This window comes from Camelina sativa, chromosome 15 (genome assembly GCF_000633955.1).
Source record: "Camelina sativa cultivar DH55 chromosome 15, Cs, whole genome shotgun sequence".
NCBI lineage: Eukaryota > Viridiplantae > Streptophyta > Magnoliopsida > Brassicales > Brassicaceae > Camelina > Camelina sativa.
The window spans coordinates 19,111,232-19,134,829 of record NC_025699.1 but is presented as its reverse complement, the minus strand read 5'-3'; the positions used below and the strand labels follow the sequence as shown (position 1 = coordinate 19,134,829).

The 23,598-nt window shown below is 35.7% G+C and overlaps 2 protein-coding genes across 2 annotated transcripts; both read right to left on the bottom strand.

Annotated features, from left to right (window-relative positions):
• On the bottom strand, positions 4,525-6,240 carry LOC104748610. The gene has a single exon (XM_010470220.1). It carries the CDS (start codon positions 6,238-6,240, stop codon positions 4,525-4,527), a length of 1,716 nt encoding a protein of 571 aa, XP_010468522.1.
• On the bottom strand, positions 10,667-11,716 carry LOC104747185 (glycine-rich cell wall structural protein-like). Its single transcript, XM_010468767.2, has 2 exons — positions 11,560-11,716; positions 10,667-11,125 (listed from the first exon to the last, which is right to left on the bottom strand). Exons 1-2 carry the CDS (start codon positions 11,639-11,641, stop codon positions 10,821-10,823), a joined length of 387 nt encoding a protein of 128 aa, XP_010467069.1. The 5' UTR covers positions 11,642-11,716; the 3' UTR covers positions 10,667-10,820.

The window sequence follows — 23,598 nt, the reverse complement described above, 5'->3', positions numbered from 1 at the left end:
CCCCCCCCCCCCTTTTTTTTCTTTGCAATCCCTACGATATTAACTTTGAACAGCTAGATCTCTTTTAAAATTTTGTTTTTCTTTCTTTGCTATACTCCTAAAATTTTTTGTTTTCTCTTTTTTTTTTCTAGGAGACTATAGTAAGATCTTTCTATTTTTTTTTTTTTACTTAGAGCAAAATTAAATTGAACCTTAGGGACTCTCTTCTTTAGTTTCTATTTTATTCCTCAACCCAACCCCAAATAAACATGCTAGCCACCTATCTTTCAAAACCGGTTCTATTAGCTAGTCCAAATGATTCTAAACTTAGCTAAAACAAGAGCTAGTTCTTTGTCGTTCTCAATACTCTCAAGGTTTCACAACCTATAGCACCATCAAAACATGAAAAGGCCTCATTCATCAATTCACAACAAGGTTTGAAAGAAAAGGTTTTGGGTTCAAGGGTAGGGAAAACAATTTCGGGTTAAGCGAAAAGATTGGCAAAAACAGAGTGTTAACCCGAGTTTAGAGTTACCATGAGCAAGCATTCAAATTCCATAAGCAAGATAATTTAAGTTCAGGTTAAGTCCAACAATATAGAGATGATGCAATGTTCAAGCAAGTTTCACACAAGTGGAAGAAGCTTTCAAAAGACACAAGGTTTTAAACAAAGATTTTTCATTTTTTTCTAAAGATTGATCTAGCAACAATGAACTGTGATTAAAGGCTATAACTTCAATCCTAAGGTTGACTTTAAACAGTCTTATATGAAGCACTCTAAACTCAATCCTAAATGTGGTTTTAATCATTGTCCCCTAAAATGCATATGCAACAGTCTTATATGAAGCACTCTAAACTCAATCCTAATATGTAAATGCAGCTACATGAACATTTTTTTTTTTTAATTTTTCAAATTTTTTTTTGGGTTTTTCTATGCAAATAGATGCAGACTCAAATGAAGAAAACTAGTATGCAAAAATTTAAAATAAGAAAATAAGAAAATAAAACACAATGTTAAATACATTGTTAGACCCTCCCCAAAACTTAAATTACACAGTCCCTTGTGTAAATAAAAGTCTGAAAAAAAAATCTGAGAATCACACAAAGAAAATGAAACAAAATGCAATGGTATAAACAATGGTTTGGATGAAAGTGGTACCTCATGGGTTGGTGAAGAAGGAGGTTGTGGCCGCCTCCATGCTCGCCAAAGTGTACCTAAGATCATCACCGGCTTCAGCAGGTGCCAGGATTTGCTCATCAGAAAGCTCGGTTATGTGCACGGACGACTTGCTCGGACCAGCATCCGAGGGGTTGATCGGGTAAGGTATCGCGTAGCTCACCGGGTAGGTTGTCGGGTAATCAAAAACACCGAAGAGAGGAAATACCTAAAAACGTAACCTATATTTACAATTCTGCCGTTGGGACTTCCTCCCAAGTGAGCTTGTTTATAGTCGCTGAGCTTGACTTTCAATGCTCGTCAGACTAGGGCGGGGTCGGTGAGGTACAGTTATGACCCTGCCTCTGTGCTCTCATTTTCCATGTATTTCTTCACTCTCTGTCCATTTACGGTAAACCCGGTCCCATCCTTCCCGAGCAAAGTCACTATTCCATAAGGCATAACTTCCTTAATTGCGATGGGTCATGACCATCTCGACTTGAGCTTTCTGGGAAACAGTCGAAGCTTTGAGTTGAATAAGAGAACTTTATCTCCAGCTCTTAAATCCTTATGTTTGATTTTTTTGTCATGAAAAGTTTTAGTTTTTTCCTTGTAAATCTTTGAATTATCATAAGCCTCTAATCGTGTTTCATCGAGTTCGTGAAGATCCATTGCTCTCCTTTCTTGAGCAGTTTTTATGTCCAGACTCACGAGTTTAGTTGCCCAGATCGCCTTATACTCGACCTCAACTGGAAGGTGACAATATTTTCCATAAAGAAGCTGGAATGGCGTTTGCCCAATTGGATTTTTGTAAGCTATCCTCTAAGCCCATAACGCATCATCTAGCTTGAATTCCCAATCTTTTGTTGTGATTTCCACAATCCTAGCTAATATTGCCTTGATCTGTTTATTACGTACTTCCACTTGCCCGCTGGTTTGTGGGTGCTAAGCTGTCGCAACTTTATGCTTGACCCCGTACTTTTGCAACAAGCCATCGAAAACAATATTAATGAAGTGGGTTCCTCCGTCATTGATTACTACTATAGGGATTCCAAATCTCGGGGAAATGATGTTTTTGAATATCTTCACTACGACCTTGTGATCATTTGTCGGGCTGGCTATTGCTTTGACCCATTTTGAGACATAGTCGACTGCCACCAGGATGTACATGTTCCCATTCGAAGGCAGGTTGAAAGGTCCCATGAAATCTATTCCCCAAACATCGAAAACTTCGACTTCTAAGATGGCCTGTTGAGGCATTTCGTTCCTCCTACCGATGTTATCCATTTTCTGGCATGGGTCACACTTTGTTATGAAGAGCTGCGCGTCTTTGAGCATGGTTGGCCACCAAAGACAGGCTTGAAGGATCTTTTAGACGGTTTTGAAAGTAGCAAAATGACCTCCATAAGTGGACCCATAGCAGTTCTTGAGCACTCCTCGAACTTCTTCCTCGGCTATACATCGTCTGAATAGGCCATCAGTCCCCTTTTGTATAAATAGGGTTCATCCCAGTAATAGCTATTACCGTCTCTGAAGAACTTTTTCTTGTTGTGGGCATCATATTCGTTAGGAATCTCTCTGCATACCATGTAGTGCACGAGATCTGAGTACCAAGGTAGCTTAACTAACTCGATTGCCATAAACTCGATCGACCCGGTTTAGTCGGGGGTCGAGTGAGCTATCCTGTGTCCAATCGTGTGGCTCATTTCTTCCAGGAAATCGATGTGCATTAGTCTTTTTTCGGGCATTGAGTCAATCCTCACTCTAGACAAATGGTCGGCTACCCCATTTTAATTCCTTTCTTGTCCAGAATTTCTATATCGAATTCTAGCAGAGGAAGGATCCATCTGAGAAGCCTAGGTTTGGTGTCCTTTTTTGAGTAAATGTACCTTAGGGCGGCATGATCCGTGTAAACAATTACCTTCGATCTGACCAGGTAACTCCAGAATTTTTCTAATGCAAAAACTACAGCGAGGAGCTCCTTTTCCGTTGTTGCATACCTCGTCTGAGTGTCGTCCATGGTTCTGCTGCCGTAGTAGATTACATGGAGCTTTTTATCTATTCTTTGGCCTAGTACTGCCCCTACAGCATAATCAGATGCATCACACATAATTTCAAAAGGATGATCCTAGGTAGGTGCCTGGACTATCAGCGCACTCACCTGAGCTTCCTTGATCTTATTGAATGAGTCTAAACACTCCTTGTCGATAATGAATTCTGCTTCTTTGAAAAGGAGTCGCATTAACGGTTGCACAATTTTTGAGAAGTCTTTAATAAAACGCATGTAGAACCCCGCGTGACCCAGGATGCTCCTGATGTCATTTACTAATCTAGGTGGTTGTAATTGAACCATTACTTCAATATTAGCTTTGTCTACCTCTATCCCCTTCACTGAGATCTTGTGGTCGAGGACTATCCCCTCCTGGACCATAAAGTGGCACTTTTCCCAGTTCAACACTAGGTTAATCTCTTCACACCTTCTTAGCACTTTGCAGAGGTTTGAAAGGCAGGATGAGAAAGAGGCTCAATATACCGAAAAGTCGTCCATGAAAACCTCCACCATCTCTTCTATTAAATCTGAGAAGATGGACGTCATGCATCTTTGAAAGGTCGCAGGAGCGTTGCACAAACCGAAAGGCATTCTATTATAGGCAAAAGTACCGTAGGGGCAGGTAAATATCGTTTTTTCCTGGTCAGCAGGGTGTATACGGATTTGGAAAAACCCACTATACCCGTCAAGGAAACAGTAGTAGGGGTGGTTAGCGAGTCTTTCCAACATCTGGTCGATGAAAGCCAGAGGAAAGTGATCATTCCTATAGGCTGCATTGAGCTTCCTATAGTCAATACACATTCGATGTCCAGTTATTGTCCTTGTGGGAATCAGCTCATCTTTCTCGTTTCTTCGGAATGCAGTGCACCAGAGACACCCAAGTACTATCAGAGATAGGATAGATAACTCCAGCGTCGAGCAACTTCAGAATTTCCTTTTTCACCACATCTTTCAGATTCGGATTTAGCCTACGCTGAGGTTCCACACTAGAGTATGATTCATCCTCTAGATTAATCCTATGGGTTCAGAGATTAGGAGATATACCCTTGATGTTGTCTAGAGTGTAACCTATTGCCCCTCTATAATTTCTTAATTGAGTGCACAGCAATTTCAGCTCTTTTTCTGGCAAGCTAGAATTGACGATAACTGGGTAGGTTGAATAAGGTCCCAAGAAAGCATACCTTACCCCGGACGGAAGAGGTTTGAGTTCTACTTTAGGCGCGTTCGACTCGAACCAGTCATCAGTAATTTGGACCTGCGACTCCAAGTGGTGCTCGATCATCCTGCTCAGCAAAGTGATCGTGTTAGTGTTTGGGTGGGCAGGTGTTGAGCAGCTGCATTACATAACGCAAGAGCTGACAACTGACTTGCTCAAGCCTTGTTTTTCAAGCATCATTCTCTCCTCCTCAGCTTCCCTCAGATCCTCACTTAATTCCGGCTCGATGACTGCTCTATAGGTATCAAGCAATTCCTTATAGATTTTTGTTTCCTGGTGTATGAATCCCTCCTCACCATCCTTTGTTAGAGCTGTCTGTAGGCAATCTCCGATTGTCACCTCCTCAAACGCCTCCTCGCGTAATTTATCTAATTCTTCTATCCAGAAGGTTTGCCCTGCGATTGGGGGCTTTTTCATAGTTTCCTGAATATCGAACTCCATAGTGAGGTCTTCCCGGAGTTTTAGATCGATCTTCCCATTCCTCACATCTATTATTGCTCCTGCGGTGTCTAAGAATGGTCGTCCTAAAATCAGTGGATCCTTTGGTTCTACATCCATTTCCAAAACCACGAAGTCGGTTGGTAAATCCACTGTTCCTACTTTGACCGGCAAGTCTTCCAATACTCCACTTAGCAACCTCGTAGTTCTGTCTGCCAGGACTAGTTGGATGTCGGTGGGCTTGAACTTTTCAAATCCAAGGCGTTTGGCTACAGTCAGTGGCATTAGGCTGACCGATGCCCCCAAGTCACAAAGACATCTTCCGAATGTCAAAGGTCCAATCGAGCAAGGTAATGTGAACGATCTCGGGTCGCTCAGTTTCTTGGGTGCCATAGTTCTCTGGATGACAGTACTACACTCATGGTTGAGTATAACCATTCCTTGAACTTGTTTGATCCGTTCCATCACCGCATCTTTCAAGAATTTTTGGTAAGGGGGTATCAGGGTGAAGGCGTCCATTAGAGGGATGCGAAGCTCGAGTTCCTTCATCTGTTTTTTAAACAACGCCTTATACTTCTCAAGAAGCTCTTTGCAAAACCGTCCAGGGAATGGCAACGGTGGTTTGTAGGGTGGAGGAATGAATCGTCTCTCTTTCGGTTTCTCCCCGCTTGGTTTGTCGGTTGGTGGTGGGCTTACCCGAATATCTACCTGATCATTTGTCAGGGTGGAATGATCGGGTACAGGGTCGGGTTGATATGCGGAATGGTTTGGTGGATGAGTAGAAGTTGGCGACTCACGGAGATCCTCCCCATCTAAGTCATTGCTGTCCTCAGTAATGGCTAGTGGTGCCTCATGAGTCGGTAAGTGGCATCTACTCCGTAGGGCTATGGCGAGAGCAGACTTTTGGCTGGTTGAAGTTGAAGCCGATTTAACTGTAAGCGTTTGAATTCGAAAGCTCAAAGCATCAAACTTGATATGCAGTTTCTGATAGTTGGCTGATAAGCGACTAGCGAGGTCATCGAATCGCGTGTTGATGTTTATAGCATTTGATTTCTGAGTGGACAGGACTTGTTGCATCATTGATAGCAAGTCTAGGGATGAGGAAGATGACAGCAGATTTTGCGATGAACTTAGGTTAGACTGTTGTGTCGGTGGGGGTAGTTGCCTAGCAATAGGTAGGCCACGGTTCAAACCGTGTGGAGTGGTTGGATTGATATCTTGGTGATTGAGGATGTAGTTGGTGTACCCTTTATTGTAACCTTCTAGATTGTTGATGTAGTTTACATCTTCTAGCTGAGTATTCTCCCCATCTTGTTGCTGAAACTGATCTTCCTCTGAGATGGAATGGACATGTTGTTGCTGGTTGAGGAGTTTGTCCAATTTGTCATTGAGGGCTTTCATGTCTCGCTTGTACTTGGCATCATCCTCCCCAGAAGATCGTATTCTGCGATCATACTCCTCATTGTAGTGCCAATCAGATTGGGCTAAGTTCTCCACTAGGTCCCAACCTTCATCAACATCCTTGTTGAGAAAATTACCATTACTAGCGGTATCCAGCAACATCCTTATTTTAGGGACTACACCGCGGTAAAGTGTACTTAGCAATGAAGCATTGCTGAATCCATGATGTGGGCATCGGCTGGTGTATCCCTTGAAATGCTCCCAGGCTTCACTGAACGTCTCATTGCTTTTCTGAACAAAACTGGAGATGTCATTTTGCAGCCTTGCAGTTTTGGAGTTGGAGAAGAATTTTGCGAGGAACGCCTTTTTGCATGCTTCCCATGTGGTGATAGACTCCTTGGAAAGTGATTTTTCCCAAATGTGTGCTTTGTCACCCAAAAAAAATGGAAAAAGCCGGAGTTTGAAACCATCTTCGCTAACTTCATTGATCTTTGTGAGGCTACATAGCCTATCAAATTCATCTAAATTATCCAACGGGTCCTCCATTGGCAGTCCGTGAAACTTCTTGCTCTGAATCATTTGGATGAGACTACTCTTGATCTCAAAATTGTTGTGTTGAACAGCAGATGGCACAATGACATGTCTTTGAGTGTGGGTAGATGGAGCATCTCATGCTCCTATGTTGGTCCTCTCTTGAAGAACTGGTGGACCATTCTGATTATTCATGACCTCCTCAATTGTGGTTTGTTGCGGTTGTTGGACTTGTTGTTGACGGAGTAACCTTGGTCTGTCAATGTTGTTTATGAAAGGTCTCAACTGTTGGCTACCCTTGGATCGTGAGTGAGTACACAAAGGTCTACCCGATCCTGGTGATCGAGTGACGGGCCGGGTGGGTACTCGGGTTGTACCTGAAATGCAAAACAAACAAACACGAAAGTAAACAAGTCAGTTATGGACTGATGGATAGAAAAGAACTTGATCTAGCAAGTGCTGAAATCTTAAACGTAGCAAACAAAATTCAACCAAACGGTAACGACACCAAATTGATAACAGGATTTTCACCCAGGGTATCAATTCCCTATGCAGTTGTAGTACAAAGTGTAATCAATCCAAATTGTTGTTATGCTAGCAGATAAGATATGATCAGAACAATGCAAGTCAAGCCAAGCAATAGTGGAGGTTTTCTAACAACCTATAGTAAGCAAAAGTAAATAAATGAACAAGAACCACACGACCTAAGTACTCGATGCAAGCATTCGGGTACAGGATCGGGTGGGGTAATCAGGTCAAGAAAACAAGAATGAACAGCTTGAAGGTATACACGAAGCTGGTGATCGAGTACCAGTTCGGGTAAGGGGTCGAGTTATATAATAAAACTAAACAATCAAGACAAGAAAGCTCCTAAGGATGGGGTAATCGACTCATAAGTGCTCCTGATCAATTTGGGATGTCCTACATGCCTCAAGCAAATATTCCCTAGACAATGAATCCCTAAACCTTGCTAAAACACTCTCGTGATATAAACAATCAACCTTAGTCACTCCCCTACCCAACTCTCGTTGGAGAAACATGACTAAGCAGGCATTAAAATCCGATTCATTATTGTAAATAAACTCCTTACACATCTAATCTCTTAGGCTAAGTGAGTAAATCTCTAGCTTTGGTTGATTCAACCATTTCAACAACATCTCACGATGGCAAAACACCCTAGATCTAATCTCAACCTCTCGGTATGAAAATAGCATTAAGAACACCAATCTAGAAAGGAATTTTTTATAAAATAAACATTCAAGCTAAGACATCCTAACCGATCAAGAACACATATTTGTCTATCTCATCCTTAGAAACCTTAATTCACTACTCAGATCTCATGGTAAAAAGCATAAAAACACAAATGAATGAAAATTGTATTGTATTAAAAATAAGATAAAAACTGGTAGAATACAGAATCGAAATTGAAAGGAATATCTAAAAGAAATAAAATCGAATCCTAACAAAGTGGAAAAAGTGTTTGACTCGCTCTCTCTCTCTCTCAGAATCTCTCGCTCTCTGTGTTTGAGTGTATGCGGCGTGCTAGGGCGAGAGGAAGAAGAGGGGGGTTTATATATGGAAATCCTTTTAACCTAGCTGCTCAGTTCTGCCCGAGGGTCTGCTCGAGGCGGTGCACGAGATTCAAGTCGGGTAGTTCCTCGGATAGGGCTTCGGGTTGTTCTTCCTGCTCTTAGATCCTCTTTGATCGGATTGAGGTTTGGACTGTTCTTCTTGCACGATCGCTCCTTCGGGTACATGCTCGGGTTTGACCTCATTCTTCCCTATTTTGGGCTCCAAAGCACATGTTTTCATTTAAAATGCACAAATGCAACAATGCAGCACCCTAAATGGCCTAAATGCAAATTACTACAGTTAAGAACCTAAAAATGCTAATGTTAGGATATATATATAATACAAAATATAGACAAAAAAAGGTGTCTAAAACATGTAAATTAGAGAGTTATCACTTCATTCAAACAAAAAAGTTGGTGTGTTTGGATAGTGCTGCCATAATCAACTTTGGCAGCTGCAAAATATATTAAAGGATATGTAGCATTTAACTTAACAAATGTTTCTCTATTAGAAAAAGACCTTTTGAATTGATTCTTCATCTCTGTAAGAAGGCTGAATATCTCAAGATTGTCATCAACGTGAATGATTTAAGATGACTGAAATTGTTTTTTATCCATTTGTCTAATGTTTTATTCCTTTTCTCTCAATTTTTTTATAGATTTGAACTCATCTGATATTATTTTTGATTTTTTTGGTCTCGAACATCTTTCGATGAATACGTATATAACTTATAATTTAGTTTTAAAGATAAATATTCAAAATAAACCCACACATCAGCGTGGGAGATTTCCCTAGTATCTAATATCTAGTAAATCACCACTTCTAAAACTATTTGAGTTTACTACAGTGAGACTTTAATTTGTATTTACATAGTCACACATTTTTAATCTAGTAGAATTTTAAAAAAAAACACAAATATATATATGTTCAAATATTACTAAAATCTCTTATTAAAACATCGAATCCAAAATGTTTATTCAAAAAAATTAGGAATATGACAAGCAGATGCTGTGTAAACTGCTCTAAGATTCATACCCAAATGTTCTTTTCACATTAGATACATTATCATAACATTAATCGTCCAGATTATATATCATATAGATTTAAAGATTGTAATACATTTTATAATATTATCAAAGAAAAAAAATTATAACATTTTGGAAAGTTTGTGAGGTGTGTCATCTACTTTCAAAAGTTGTTTAACAAAACACTCTTCTTCTTTAAAAAGAATTTGAGAAAAAATGTCCAATTATAAACATTTGCTCTTGGTGGCTAGTATTGATAGTGAAGTCCAAAATTATAGAAAATAATTTTGCTTCTTTCGCTCTCATTTTGAATATTATAACTGAATTAATAATTATGATTTTTTTTTTTGATGGAAAAAAAAAATTATGAATTTTTTTTGTTAGTAATTCGAAAAGCATGCTCTTATATCACGGAATCACATTTTTTTGAAACATCTCTATATTATTAGTCTTTAAGAAATTCTTATACAAGTAAGATCTTGCAGTTTCTCATTTATAAAGAATTTTAGGTTTTTGGTTTAGGATTTAGAAAAATTTTAATGATTTTAAAAGTTATGTAAAATATGTTGTTATTCAATCAAGATTTTTTAAAACTCTTTAAAAATTTAGTGTTATTGGTTGTAGATTTGTAAAAAGTTATCGAAAATCTTGATAAATCTAGTGTTATTGGATTAAGATTTTTATAAAGTCATTAAGAGTTTTATGTTATTCAAGTAAAACAAAAGAATCTTGGATTGTTAATGAATTCAAATTTTATGTTATTGGTTTATGCTTTTATATCATTTCCCTCATAACAAAAGTCATGAAAACTCTTTCATCAAATAGAAAGATTTTGAAAGATTTTATGAAAGATTTTACAAGATAAGGAAAAACAAATCAGCAAGATTTAAAAAAAACTTCTTAAACAATCTCTTATAGAATCCTTCATTTTTACTTTCTAATTTTCAATGATTTTAAAAATCAGCAAGATTTTTAAAAACATAAAGTCATTAAAATTCTTTCTAAATCCTAAACCAATACCCCTTAGACTACAAGTAAATTCTTACACTAGAGTCCTTTTGGAACTTTGGTATGTTTAGTGAAATTTGTAAGTGTTAGTCTATGCAAAACCTTGATTGTGTAGATAAATAGGTGTTTGGTAATACTTTAAAAAATATTCCCTTGCCAGTTTACCATATGTATGATAAGGGATTATAACACCGTAACAGAAAGAAAAACCGATAGAGAGTATTATGACCTAGAAACGATTTTTTTTGTGTGAAAGAACTATAAACGAAATTATTATGCAAACAGCGCAATTATAATTCAAACAGAGAGAAATTAGACTAGTATTATGAAACTTTATTGCAAACATTTCTGAAGGGACTGCATTACACAAACTCACCATGATTTATTTATAGTCATACAGACACATATGACAATCATGCATGGTGGTGAATCTATTATAGCGTTTTAAACACCGGGCTGAGTCTGAACAGGTTCGTTAAGTCCGTGGCCCCCTCCTCCGTGTCCGTGGCCTCCTCCACCTCCTTGCCCTCCATGTCCTCCATGTCCTCCGTGTCCACCATTTCCTCCGTATCCGTCAAGTCCGTGGCCCCCTCCTCCGTGTCCGTCGCCTCCTCCTCCTCCGTAGTGTCCTCCGCCTCCTCCTCCTCCGTAGTGTCCTCCGCCTCCTCCTCCGTAGTGTCCTCCTCCGTGGCCGCCATGGCCATAACCTTCAGGTTGCACTGTTTCCTCACTCTCCGGCTTCACCATGCCTGCCCAAAAAAATATTTCAGATATTGTTAAGCACGTGCACATGTGCATTCCTCTTCCTGATTTCATTGTCCTTTTAATTTAATTATTTAAAGACTTTTAAAAATAAATACAAATATTTCGGATCTCAAGGTTTAAAAAAAATTTACAACACTAGATACACATTTCAAACTTAATTTTCATAAAACTTCACATCACTTAAGTCTGTCTTGCCTTTAGTAAGTCCACAAAATGGAACGGACAAAATAGTTGGACAAATTACAAACGATACGTTAGTTCAAGTTCGAATAGCCTCATCACGAACATATCTTTTTTCTTTTTTTTTTTAAATAAGAACGATTTATATTCACAAAAACATATGTTGTTTCTTAAAAAAAAAAAGAAATAGCATCCAATAGTAGAAGTAGATTGAAATGCATAAAATAATTTTACGTACCCGACTGTCTTGCGGCAGACACTTCGGAAACGACGACAAGAATTGCAAAGAGACCTAACAGAATCAAAGCCTTTGAAGCCATTTTTTTTTCTCAACTTCTTATAACTCTCTTAGTATGTTAAAGCAAGTGATGGATAAAATGTTACGATGTATGCCCTCTATTTAAAGAAAAATGAGGAGGATAGGAAACGATAAAAGTAAAAAAAAACTACAACGTAGTCGACTAGTCGGATAAAAAGATGGAAATTCTTTTATTAAAAGTAAAGTTAAAGAAAGTTATCAAAATATTTAACAAAGTAGTAATTAGGAGATAAGTATGAGAGTATCTATACGTGTTGCGTCGGGACCCTAAGGGCATCATTACTGGTGGTTACTCTTGTAATTGCTTTAAGTAAAAAAATAATAAAAAGAAGAGAGAGAAGAGAAATCAGAAAGAATCGATGCTTGGGGGAGGACTGGAAGAATCGTTGCTTTGGCTGAAATAGAAATGTGTCACTTGCTCGTTGGTTCATCTTTTAAAAAATAAATAAAAAATGAATAAATATAATAAAAATATTTTTTTTTAATCTTCTGAGAAATCTTCACCCATTTCTCCAGTAAAAATGGTCTTATGGTCCGCTGCTCCGCTGTTGGATTCATTGTAACGATATTTGAATCAACGTAAATGACAACTCCACTAGTTTTAAAAATATTTTTATAAACACAGCGCATGCATAAACTTCTAGATATTTAGAATTCATATCAGATTGTTATGTTTTTTTCTATATTTTTGGTTAAAGTATTAGATTTGTAATTATGTTAATATGTTATAATGATAACTTTATGGAAAGAAAAGTCATCCACTATACTTGTTAAGGATCCTTCTTCCAATCTGTACCGACAGAGAGATAAAGACAAATCTATATGCACTGAACAAGAGTAAGTATAGCATGATTTTTTTTTTTTGAATTACTAAGAGGTGCCGGGTCTAGGCCAGTACATTCTCTCGGGCCAGGGATCAGAGCATTTTATATGGTCCCCTCCCAAGCGTCGTCCCTCGAACCAGCGACCTCTAGATTTTGCCAGAAAGTCTTTACCAATTGAACTATCGACTTGGTGTAAGTATAGCATGATTGCATCAAGCAGTACAACTAGAAACTGCTTTTAGAGGGTACAAAAGTTTTGCTTGGCCATCGTAAATACGAATAGTACTCACTCTGTTGGAACGTTTGACAGAAACATTAGTGTTTATTAAGTATGTTATGTTCTATGTCTACGGATAACTTAGCCGAAAAAATCAATAATGGAAAGCAACAATTATGGCATACCCAAGAAAGAAAATACTTGTTAACCATAATTTTGATTTCACTGTAATATAACATGATAATGATAATTTTATTGTCGAGTCTGATTTATTGCACGTCGAAACACTATCATACTTAGATGGCTAACCATAAGATTTTAATGATCTAATAATAGAAAGACATTTGTAACTAGAAGTGAGTTAAGTTTAGTCACAATAATCGTAAAATTTAGTTACCATAATTTGATCGCAAACCTATATTTATATTTGTAATTATATATTTTGTAACAAATTTGACATAGTTAGAGACAAAATCAGTTCAAATTAATTTAGTCAAAACTCTAATTCGTCCTGACAAAAAACGAGTCACATTTTTTTGTTTCAATATTCACTTTTTTTTTGTAGCTTGGCTATAGTTAATTCAGACCGACCGCAATCAAAACATTATCTAAGTATTATCCACGTCACTAAGTGTAGTTATGCAGCTAGCTACTACCATCCTTGCAACTTTATTTGTGTGAATTTCTTAGCAATTTTTGTCACTCTATACAAATTACTATTTGAGATTACGACAAGAGAGAGACATGGTGATTATCTTTTCAAAAACAGCTGGTAATAGTAATTTCAATACACAGGTCCGTTTCAAAGGACAAGCGAGGTAAGGAACCGGTGGTGCCAATATATATACGAACTCGAGTTCTACTCGCCACACTACAATTTACATAGCTGCAGATTGCATGATATCGAGAGACTAATTAAAGTCCAAATGGATAAAAATGCATAAGTTTAAATGAAATTCACAAAGTGAAGTGATAATCTCTTAAACAACGGAATCACAAACAAGTGTTGGCAACCGGACCAAGTCTAAGAGAGGATGAAATTTCAAATTCCAAAAAGAATGCTTAACTAGTGATGATAAAGTATCTTGTAATGAAGTGAACCAATTTTGTTGCCGACAAGATCTATACGTCTCACTGTCATGGCCCAAAGGCTTTTTCCGTATTTTCAGACGTGGCCTCGGAAGGTTGCTTTTACTCCTCTTGACACAGTCCATTTTTTGTTATGTCCTTTCATGTTGATTGCAAAGATTATCTAGAAGGTTGGTTATATTACGATCTTAAGTATGAGTAATTAGGTGGGATAACAACAACAAAAAATTCGAGACAACTTATGTAAAACTAAATTATGTGAGTTCTAGCTATAGTTTTTGGATAATTTTGCAATGGGTTTAAATGTTATGCCAATTGCAATTAAAATAAACTATGTGAGTTATATTAACTGTTTTTTCTCTAATTAATGGATCCCAAAATTTATAATTTATAATTTAGGATTTAAGGTTTTTGGTTCAACTACATATTACTCCGGACTACGCCCGGTATACGATACACATTTTAATTTTGATTATTTTATATTCTTAATATATATACAATACTTTAACTAAAACATGTACGATTAGTTGTGATTTATATTGATCAGTTTTTTTTTTTAGTTTGTAGTCTATATTATGAAACTTAAATTTCATTTTTTTAATTACTAAGGAATGGCAACAAAATCAAACCCGCAAAGCCCAAACACCGAATCTCAGCCCCTCTCTACCTACAGGAACTTGGGGCACTCGAGTTAGATATGGTATTTCCGATTTTACAGATGCCTCTTGGCGAAATGATGGAACCGTGGGCTTTGGCTGGATTTTCCTGAATCAGCAAGGTCAACCTATCCTCCAAGGCTCGAGTGTGGTAACCGCAGTTCGCTCTCCTCTAATGGCCGAAGCGTTCGCAACTTTAACCGCAATTGAAGTTGCAATCAAATCGGACCTCACTCACCTCTCTTTTTGCCTCTGACTCGCAAGTGTTAGTCAAGACTGTTAATCTAAAGCTCCAACATAAGGATCTTCACGGGATTCTCCACGATATCTCTGTTCTTTCAAAAAATTTCTCTAGATGTTCTTTCAATTTTATTCCCCGAGCATCAAATCAGCTAGCCGATGGTTTAGCAAGAAACGCACTTTTGTTTTTTTGTATTGAACTCGACTAATATTTTAATATAAGGGTCTCTTTGTTCAAAAGAAAAAATATTTTCCTCTTGTAATTGATTTTCTTATCATCACACATGTGGATTCATACAATCTAATCCATAACTAAAAGTCTAAAACCATGAAACTCAAAATTACATGTAAGAAAAGTCTTTTCTAATTTCGTGCCGTCATCATGCCAGAACCGGACGTCTTTGGATCCATCAATGTACTTATGATTTTATCAAATACTTTGTGCAAGTTTTAAGTTACGTTTCAAGCTACACATATGGAATTATTCGAACAGATTTAACTAACATATTTCAAAACTTAAACAACACTCGTCTAACACATTAGCTTCAGCATAGTGGCAAGGATGGAATAAAGGGAATACAAATTTGTGAAGTCATACACTTTTAGGCTTACCAATTTGAAATGTAAATGATATTAAAGAAATCCCAAGCATGTATTTTTTTTTTCTTTTTTTTTTTTGTCATCTGATGTTATTGATACTGCTTGAAAGTTTACATTGTGAAATACATAAGCCGGCGGAAAACAGAGATATCTCCGGGGTCTAAAACCCAAAAGAAAGAGTCTAAGCCGGCGGACAAAGTATAAGTTCCTGGAAACAACTAACAACTAGAAAGAAATTTACAAACCGAAATCGAAAGAGAATGAATCAAACCGCTAAGAACATAGGCATACTGACAATAATAACTAAGGCAAAAGCTATGTCTAAACAAACAAATCAAATTTTTCTTCTGAAGTTTCTGCGAATGAGTTATATCAATGCTGCCCACGGCCAAAACATTGATCAACAACTGCCTCCTCCTATCACAATGAGAGATGATCTCTTCAAACCAGACTTCATAACCTGACAAGTAAAGGCCCAATTCAGAACCTCAATACATTTCCACATGCGGCGAGACTGCTAATGCGTCAAGGAGCGCCTAGATAGAAGCCATAAATAAGCAATCCGACATCTTTCAGATTCGAAAACGCTTAAGACAAGGAGAGAAACAAAACCACTTTGATGAGCTTCAAATTCCAGAATCTACACTCGTCTACAGAGGTTACCATCACCAGCAAATTCCACCTAAGAGGAGAAGGATCTGAAGCAGAGAGCCAAGCATAAACTTCACACAAAAAAACCTCTTCTTAGAAAGGAGACGAACTAAATGGGAACCTAATAGATAGAACCAGGCTAAAGGTGAGCGGGAAAACAAAGGCCAGTGAAGTCTTCCTACCGAACACACACAAGCCAAACTAGCGGCATCAAAACAACAAGAAGCACAAGAGTGAGAAAAGAAATATGGGTTGTGAACAGGCAAAAAACAATGGTTTGTCTCTGTAGATCTCAGATCCGGCACCATCCTCCTCGCAAAAGCCACGAACCAAGCAAATCTGAAACGCTTGACCGCTTCCCCAAGACACCCAAAGGCACAATCTGATTGAACTAAAAAGAAACCCCAATCGAAGGACAAAAACTTTCCACAACTTAAAAAGAAATTAAAGCAAAGGACTAAAGGAAGAAAACAGGGAGACTGGAGCCGGTACTAGAGGAGCCACCACACTCTGGTCTCAGATATGAGAAAAAAATTTGAACGGCGGCTGGTTTTTAGGTTTAGACGAGAGAGAGTTCTTTTTTCTTTTTTTGTTAGTCGGCATGTATGTTGTTTACATCGCTAATCTTCACTCTTTTTCTTTTTTTATGAAATGTGAAATTTATTTGAAAAAATAAGAGCCTAAGAATAACAAACAAACCATAGTTTTAGTAGAAAACAGAGGCAAAAACACAATTCTAGCTTCGAAGTCATAGCCACTGTTGTTAGAGTCCTCTATATTTACAATATTCGGAATAATGCAGAGAGGTGATACAATCGTGAATGGGCTTGTCAACAGATCTTACCATGAAATCGATGGAGTGATGTTCTTGGTGGTGACGACGGCCAGTTCGTTTGTTGCTCTATTTTATACTTGGTTACGCTATCCTATACTTGTCTGATGTTTGAACAGCATCATGTACAGTATTTCAAATCCTACGAAAGATATGGAGGATGGTAAGACGCTTCTAATCATTCGGCATGAAATAGTGCACACACAAGACATTCAATTCGCTATTAACATGTTGGATGGAAAACTTATTGTTCTTAGATTGGCTTGATGCACAAAAAAAATAATGCCACAATATAAAATCAAAACAAAAACACACCAAAAATATTCAGAGTAAATCCATATATATAAATTATGACGTAGCTGATATACCATTATAAGATCTATATAAGATGGTAAGACGTTATTAAGAGAGACTAAAATTAAGTTGAGCTGTTTCAAATTTCATGAATCCATATGCTATTTGAGTGAGAGAACTATAGGGGATGGAAAGGAGCTTGAATCTGAGAGATTGTGGGGAGACGGTGAGTTTTAGGAATGAAACTATTTTATTAGGGTTTTGTAGTTGCATAAGATTTTTAGGAGGGGAAGAGCCGATGTAACATCCCGACCCCACCTTTTAGTGGGCCTCATGTCCACTCTCATTCCATGGGTCCACCTTTCTTAATGGGCCTCACGTTCTCACTAGGGTCGTGAGTCCATCTATATCTGACGGTCAGTTTGCTACGTTCGGGAAGCTTTAAGGACTTGTTTACCGTCCCTACAACTCACCACATGATCTTTCCCTGTGTTTTGTCCTCACTCGCACAGTTCCGACAGTCACTTCCCGAAAGGTCACCCATCCTGAGACTACTCTAGCATCTAGCATAAGCACGCTAAACTGTGGAGTTCTCTCAAGACCCTTGACCAAAAATATAAGTGCACTTTGGTGATATAGGTGGTCAAATCAATTCTTTTAAACCTCTCTACATGTCCTTGAAATTGGGGTGTCATAATTCACCCCCACTAACAGATCGCAACGTCCTCGTTGCACACCAAGATCGTCATCCCCGACAGTGTGAGCACACTGGACTCCACACTCGTCTAGATTTGGCTCTGATACCACTTGTAACTCCCCGACCACCACCTCTTAGTGGGCCCCATGTCCACTCCCAGTCCATGGTCCCACCTTTCTTAATGGGCTTCACATCCTCTCAATAGGTCCGTGAGCCCATCTATATCCAACGGTCGGTTTGCTCATCATTGATTTGTTGTTCTTTCATCTCCATGTCTGAATAGTTTCTCTATTGGGTTAGGATTTCATAAGGTTTCTATGATTAATTAATGCTAGGCCGTTAGAATAGGGATTGATCTTATTGTTCTTCATCTATTGTTGTTTTAATGCTTAATCTAGATTGATCATCTAGATTAAGATCTTAGGTTAAATTTATCGGGCAACAAAAGTGTTGTTGATTTTCGTGAAAAGAACATAGATGAACAAAGTGATTCTTAATCAACGGGAGTTGAAGTTAAGATATTTTGTGAACATATCAAACTTGAACCTTGTTAATGGTTGCTTGATTTTCTGAATTCAAACAGGAGTTTAGGGTTAAGAAAATTCATGCATAGTTAGTTAGCACCGCGGGAGCGGGTTGGATTTACACTAGCGATTTTGAGTTCAAGAACGGTCCTTAATCCATTCCATCTGATTGTCTGCATTATTATCATATTTCCTGACAATTCCCTGTGTCCAATGCTTTTAACATAGTGATTTAAAACTTTCTTTTATTTATGATTTTTTTTAGTGATTTTTGAAAATAAGCTTTTTTTGTCTTAGCTATATTTGATCTTCATAATTTTATAGTGTGATTGTTTGGTCTCTGTGGATTCGATCATGAAGTGTCACAACAATACCACTAGATCATGGTTGAGTACAGATTAGGTTATTAATTGACCTTTAATCATAAACCCATTGAAATCTCTGGTGTCCATTACCAGTGAAGATTCCTCTGATACTTCCAATTTTCGTACAACTTCAAAAACATCTACCTTGGCAACAACTATGAGTTCTCTGCAAACCAGGAGATTAAGAACATCTACCCTTTTCGAGATTAAGTTTGGCGAGGGTAATCATTTCTGAATACCCTAGTCAGGAGCCATCTGATCAAACCAGTGCTGAGTCTCTGCAAAATCACAAAACATATTACTTTTCTGAATAAATTAATTAACAACACAATATGAGGCTATAGTATAACTAACCTTTTATTAGCAAAAGTTTATCCGAATATTTATTTACTAAAGTTAAAGTATATTTAGCGTCTCTTCTCCATCCAACAGGCAAAGATTCTTTGTCAGGAATGTCTAGAAACAGAGAAAAATGATGATTAGGCTTCTTAGTTCCCATGGGAAAGGCTTTAAGACGCCTGCAGACAAAATGCAAAGAAACACAATCAGCTAAACCTAAATTCTAGGAAAACATTAACAAAAATAGTTTATATTCTTACCATTTGCAGCCACTAACCACCAGAGCCGTGCCCAGAGATTTAGAGGCCGTAGACAAAAAGAAGAAAGATAGTTTCATCTTTGAAATAATTTATAAAAGTATAACACTTTTAATACTTCATAAACCAAAGGTATAAAATAATCTTTCATAAAAAGTTACAGAAAAATAGGTGGGCATAGTATTGTGTCACTATCAACAACAAAAAATAGTCTTGGTGATTATATGAGTTTTAAATAAACTGTAGTATAAAAATGTGATATCTAATTAATATATAAGAAAATATTAATATGCAGCAATCCTATCTTGCCGTTGTATAAGTATTTATAGATCCTATATATTGCGGTGTTACTCTATATTCACTATATTCCCTTATCACTAGTTTTAAATTTCCATAACCTTACTTTGATACATGCATGAACAAAAACTATTAACAAAAATATGGCTTGTTAAACTTTCTACAAAATTAGAAAGGCAGGCGAGTGTTTCTTTTTCCACCATGTAGGCACGGCTCTGCCAACCACGAATTGATCAGAATAAATCGATGAAGAATGCAAAAAGGAGAAATTACTTGTCACCCAAGTAACCGTCGTTTCAACTTTTGTCTCCATATTGATGATCTCTGCAGTACACAATTTTTGTAAATTGAAAAGACATATAACAATCTCAGTGAAACAAAACGAAAATATATATTCCACTTTATATATGGAAACATTATTAATTCTAAACAGCCTTTTCTTTTCTTTACAAAATTACCACGTTTGAGAAACTGAACATAGTCAACATGAAATGGAAAAAATAGAACGATTATAAATAATTTTAGGGAAATTTTCGAAAATAGCAATAAAATTGTTTTATTTTCAAATCTATCATAACATCTCTCAAATTTAAAAAATAGCACTATATTTCAAAATTAATCTTTTAAAATTAAATCATAAATTCTAAATACTAAATCCTACCCCTCCAAACTGTATCCTAAATATAAAATTGAAAACCCAAACATTTAAAAAAAATTCTAAAAATTATTTTAAAATATTTCAGTTGTGTGAAATAGTGCTATTTTTGAAAATTTATAGTGTGTATACTATTTTTGTCTATAAAACATGTTTTAGTGCTATTTAAAGGTATTTCTCGTAATAATTTTACCTCTCAGTAGAAAAAAAAGAGACAGGGACAATGTGGTACTCAAACAAGCGAAAACTTTAAATTAGGAAGACAAGAGGAATGCAAAAAGCTTCGGCTACTTATATGACATATCACATAGAAAATGTCCCATAAAACAATAACAGCCCCTTAATATATTATTTTTTCCTTCGATTTTGAAAATCCTTATTGATTATGAAAATCAAAATATATGGATTTTGAAATAGCATATTTTATCCTTGGATTTAGGTTTTTTTATTTTTCACTTTTAAATCTAGAAAAAAAGATACTCAGCTACACGAAGTATTGTTCAATACATGGCCACACATCCCAACTTTAAAAATGTATTGTCAACTAGACGAAGTATATGTATTGCATGGTCACATATACCAACTATATGATGATATGTACTCAACATCACAACCATCTTATTCCGGTACACCGCTCATCAGAATCCGGTGTTGACCAGTATTGACCGGCGTTGACCGATGTTAATCAATAAAAATATGCAATTTTTTTGTTTTTAATATTAGAAACCAAAAAAAAAAAATTGTTTACATCTTTAATGTATTCATTCTTATAATTCGTAATTTTAATTTTGAATCTATATATATATATATATATATATATATTAATATTTCTACAGACAAATATATAGTTTTGCAAACTCAATTTTTTGGATCTTCTATATATTAAAAATAAATATTGTGTGTTTTTGTTGTTTACAATCAAATATATTTCTTTTATTAAATAACAAAAAACATTGTATTTAAATAAAGCAAATAATAAGTTGATTTTTTTAATTGCAATAGAAAAAAAAACTAACTATTATAAGACTGGATGAATTGACAGATATATAATATATTTTTATATTGCAAAAATTAATAAAAGTGAAATGAAAAATCATTAATAGTTTTTTCAGATATTAAAATTTTTATTTTACCATGAGTATATAAATTTTTTTCAATAATTCTAATGATTTTGATATGTATTGGGTTTGGTTCTAAGTATTTTTGTTGTAGAAATATTTTTTGTGGTTGAGAATATTAAATAATATTAATTTTCTATTTAGATAAATTAAGTAAGAAATTGATGTTTTTAAATTAATAAAACGAAAATAAATAGTTTTTTATTTATTTTTATAACAAGATTATCTGTCTTGAATTTAAGTTTTAATATCTTATGAATGATTTTTATTTCAATTTTAGTTAAGTTTTGAAATTGAAAAAAATAACTATTGTAAGACTAAATTAATGGAATTATATACAATATATCTTTATTTTGGATCCATATATGTTTTACATTATAAAACACTATAAATGATTCCTAAACAATTCAACTAAATTTTTTTTGTTTAATATTAAAAGCAAAAAAATTGCATATTTTTATTGGTCAACATCGGTCAACGCCGGTCAACACTGGTCAACACTGGATTTTGATGAACGGTGTACCGGAAAAAGATGGTTGTGATGTTGAGCACATGTCATCATATAGTTGGTATATGTGACCATGCAATACATATATTTCGTGTAGTTGACAATACATTTTTAAAGTTAGGATGTGTGGTCATGTATTGAACAATACTTCGTGTAGCTGAGTATCTTTTTCCCTTAAATGTAGTTAAAACATTATGAATTTTGAAATCCAAAAACAAATCACTAAACGTAATGAATAACATAGGATTTTAACTAGTATTTATAAATTATGTAACCAATAAGACATGATTTTGATAATTGTTTTAAAATCAATGATTGAATAACATAAAATTTTTGTTTGAATTTTTTAAATCCATTAAACTCCGTAAACCAATAACCTCACCCGTTGTCTTTTTTACTATTTCCTAAACCCATCTCCAAGGTATTATTAATTACTCTTGTTGTTATTCTATATTTTTACTATAATAAAATAGAATAACTCTAAAACTTGAGTATAGTTCTCTTCAATATGTATCTCTATTTTTTAACTCTAAAAATATTGTTAGTAGAAAATAGAATGAACCTAAATATAGAGTAATATTTAGTTTTACTTTAAAGTGAAAATGTGAAATATAGTGTTAGCTCCATCTGCCAAATATTAATTCGAACTCTACTTGTCTTTTCATATCATTGGAGAAAACATGAGTTTAACATATGTCAAATTTCAAAAAATGGTATAAAAATAATTAATATTAATACCAAACAAAGAAAAACTTTATTTCAATTGAATATAGGCTTATAATAGATAAATATTTTAATATAAGAAAACAACAAAATCATTCGCATAGTATTAATCTACTAATATAAGCCTAAGTAATTTGGATTTTTTTATTTTTGAATTTCCAAACTTTTCCTCCCCACTACTAAGGATACTAGATTCGGACCCGCATATACTGCAGGGTTATTTCAAAAGCTAAGTTTGTGATCAAGTTTGCAATATATTATGTACGTGGTAGATTATGTTGTAAGCCTATTTTTTATGAATATTAATATTATTAAAATTCATAATCCAAACACATCGATTTGTGTCTGATTCGGTATAGAGAAAAAAATGATTTGATTGTTTTATTATTATCAGTGGCACATTAAAAAAATCATAAGAGAAAGGTGATATGTTTAAAGTTTAAACCCATCTTTTCCCTTCCTGTGGACTATCAAACCGTCTTGTCCCAAACTAGAGCTAACCGAAAACCCATCCCCGACCAGAACTAACAGAAAACCCGTCCCGGACCGGAACTAACAGAAAATCCGTCCCAAACCGGAGCTAATAAAATACCCATCCTGTCTCGTCCCATGAACTATCAAACCAGATAAAATCAGCCAAAAAGATTAATTGAAACTTATCAAATCGGATGATTTAAATTGTGTAGCTGGACAAACCTATCTCATTAGGCCTACCTTGTAATGGTTTTGCTATTTTTTACCCATAGAAAACCTGTCCCGTGAAACCCATAAGAGACGTGTGTCCCATTCATCTTGTTTGATTTTGCAAAACATATGGATAACAGACGTTTTAATAAAAATAAATTATAATATGGAAATTATTTTAAGATTGTATAATATAGAAAAGTCTTGGGCAGAAAAACCATATCCAAATACCCAACTTGGATACGGGTTTACCTATAAAACCTTATTGCGTTCTATTTTCTAATATCCATTGGTTCGGGTTAGGGTCGGAAAATACCCGATATCCGTTCTGGTACCCATCATAATCCAAATATAGAAATACTAAAAAATTATTTATAATATTTAGTAT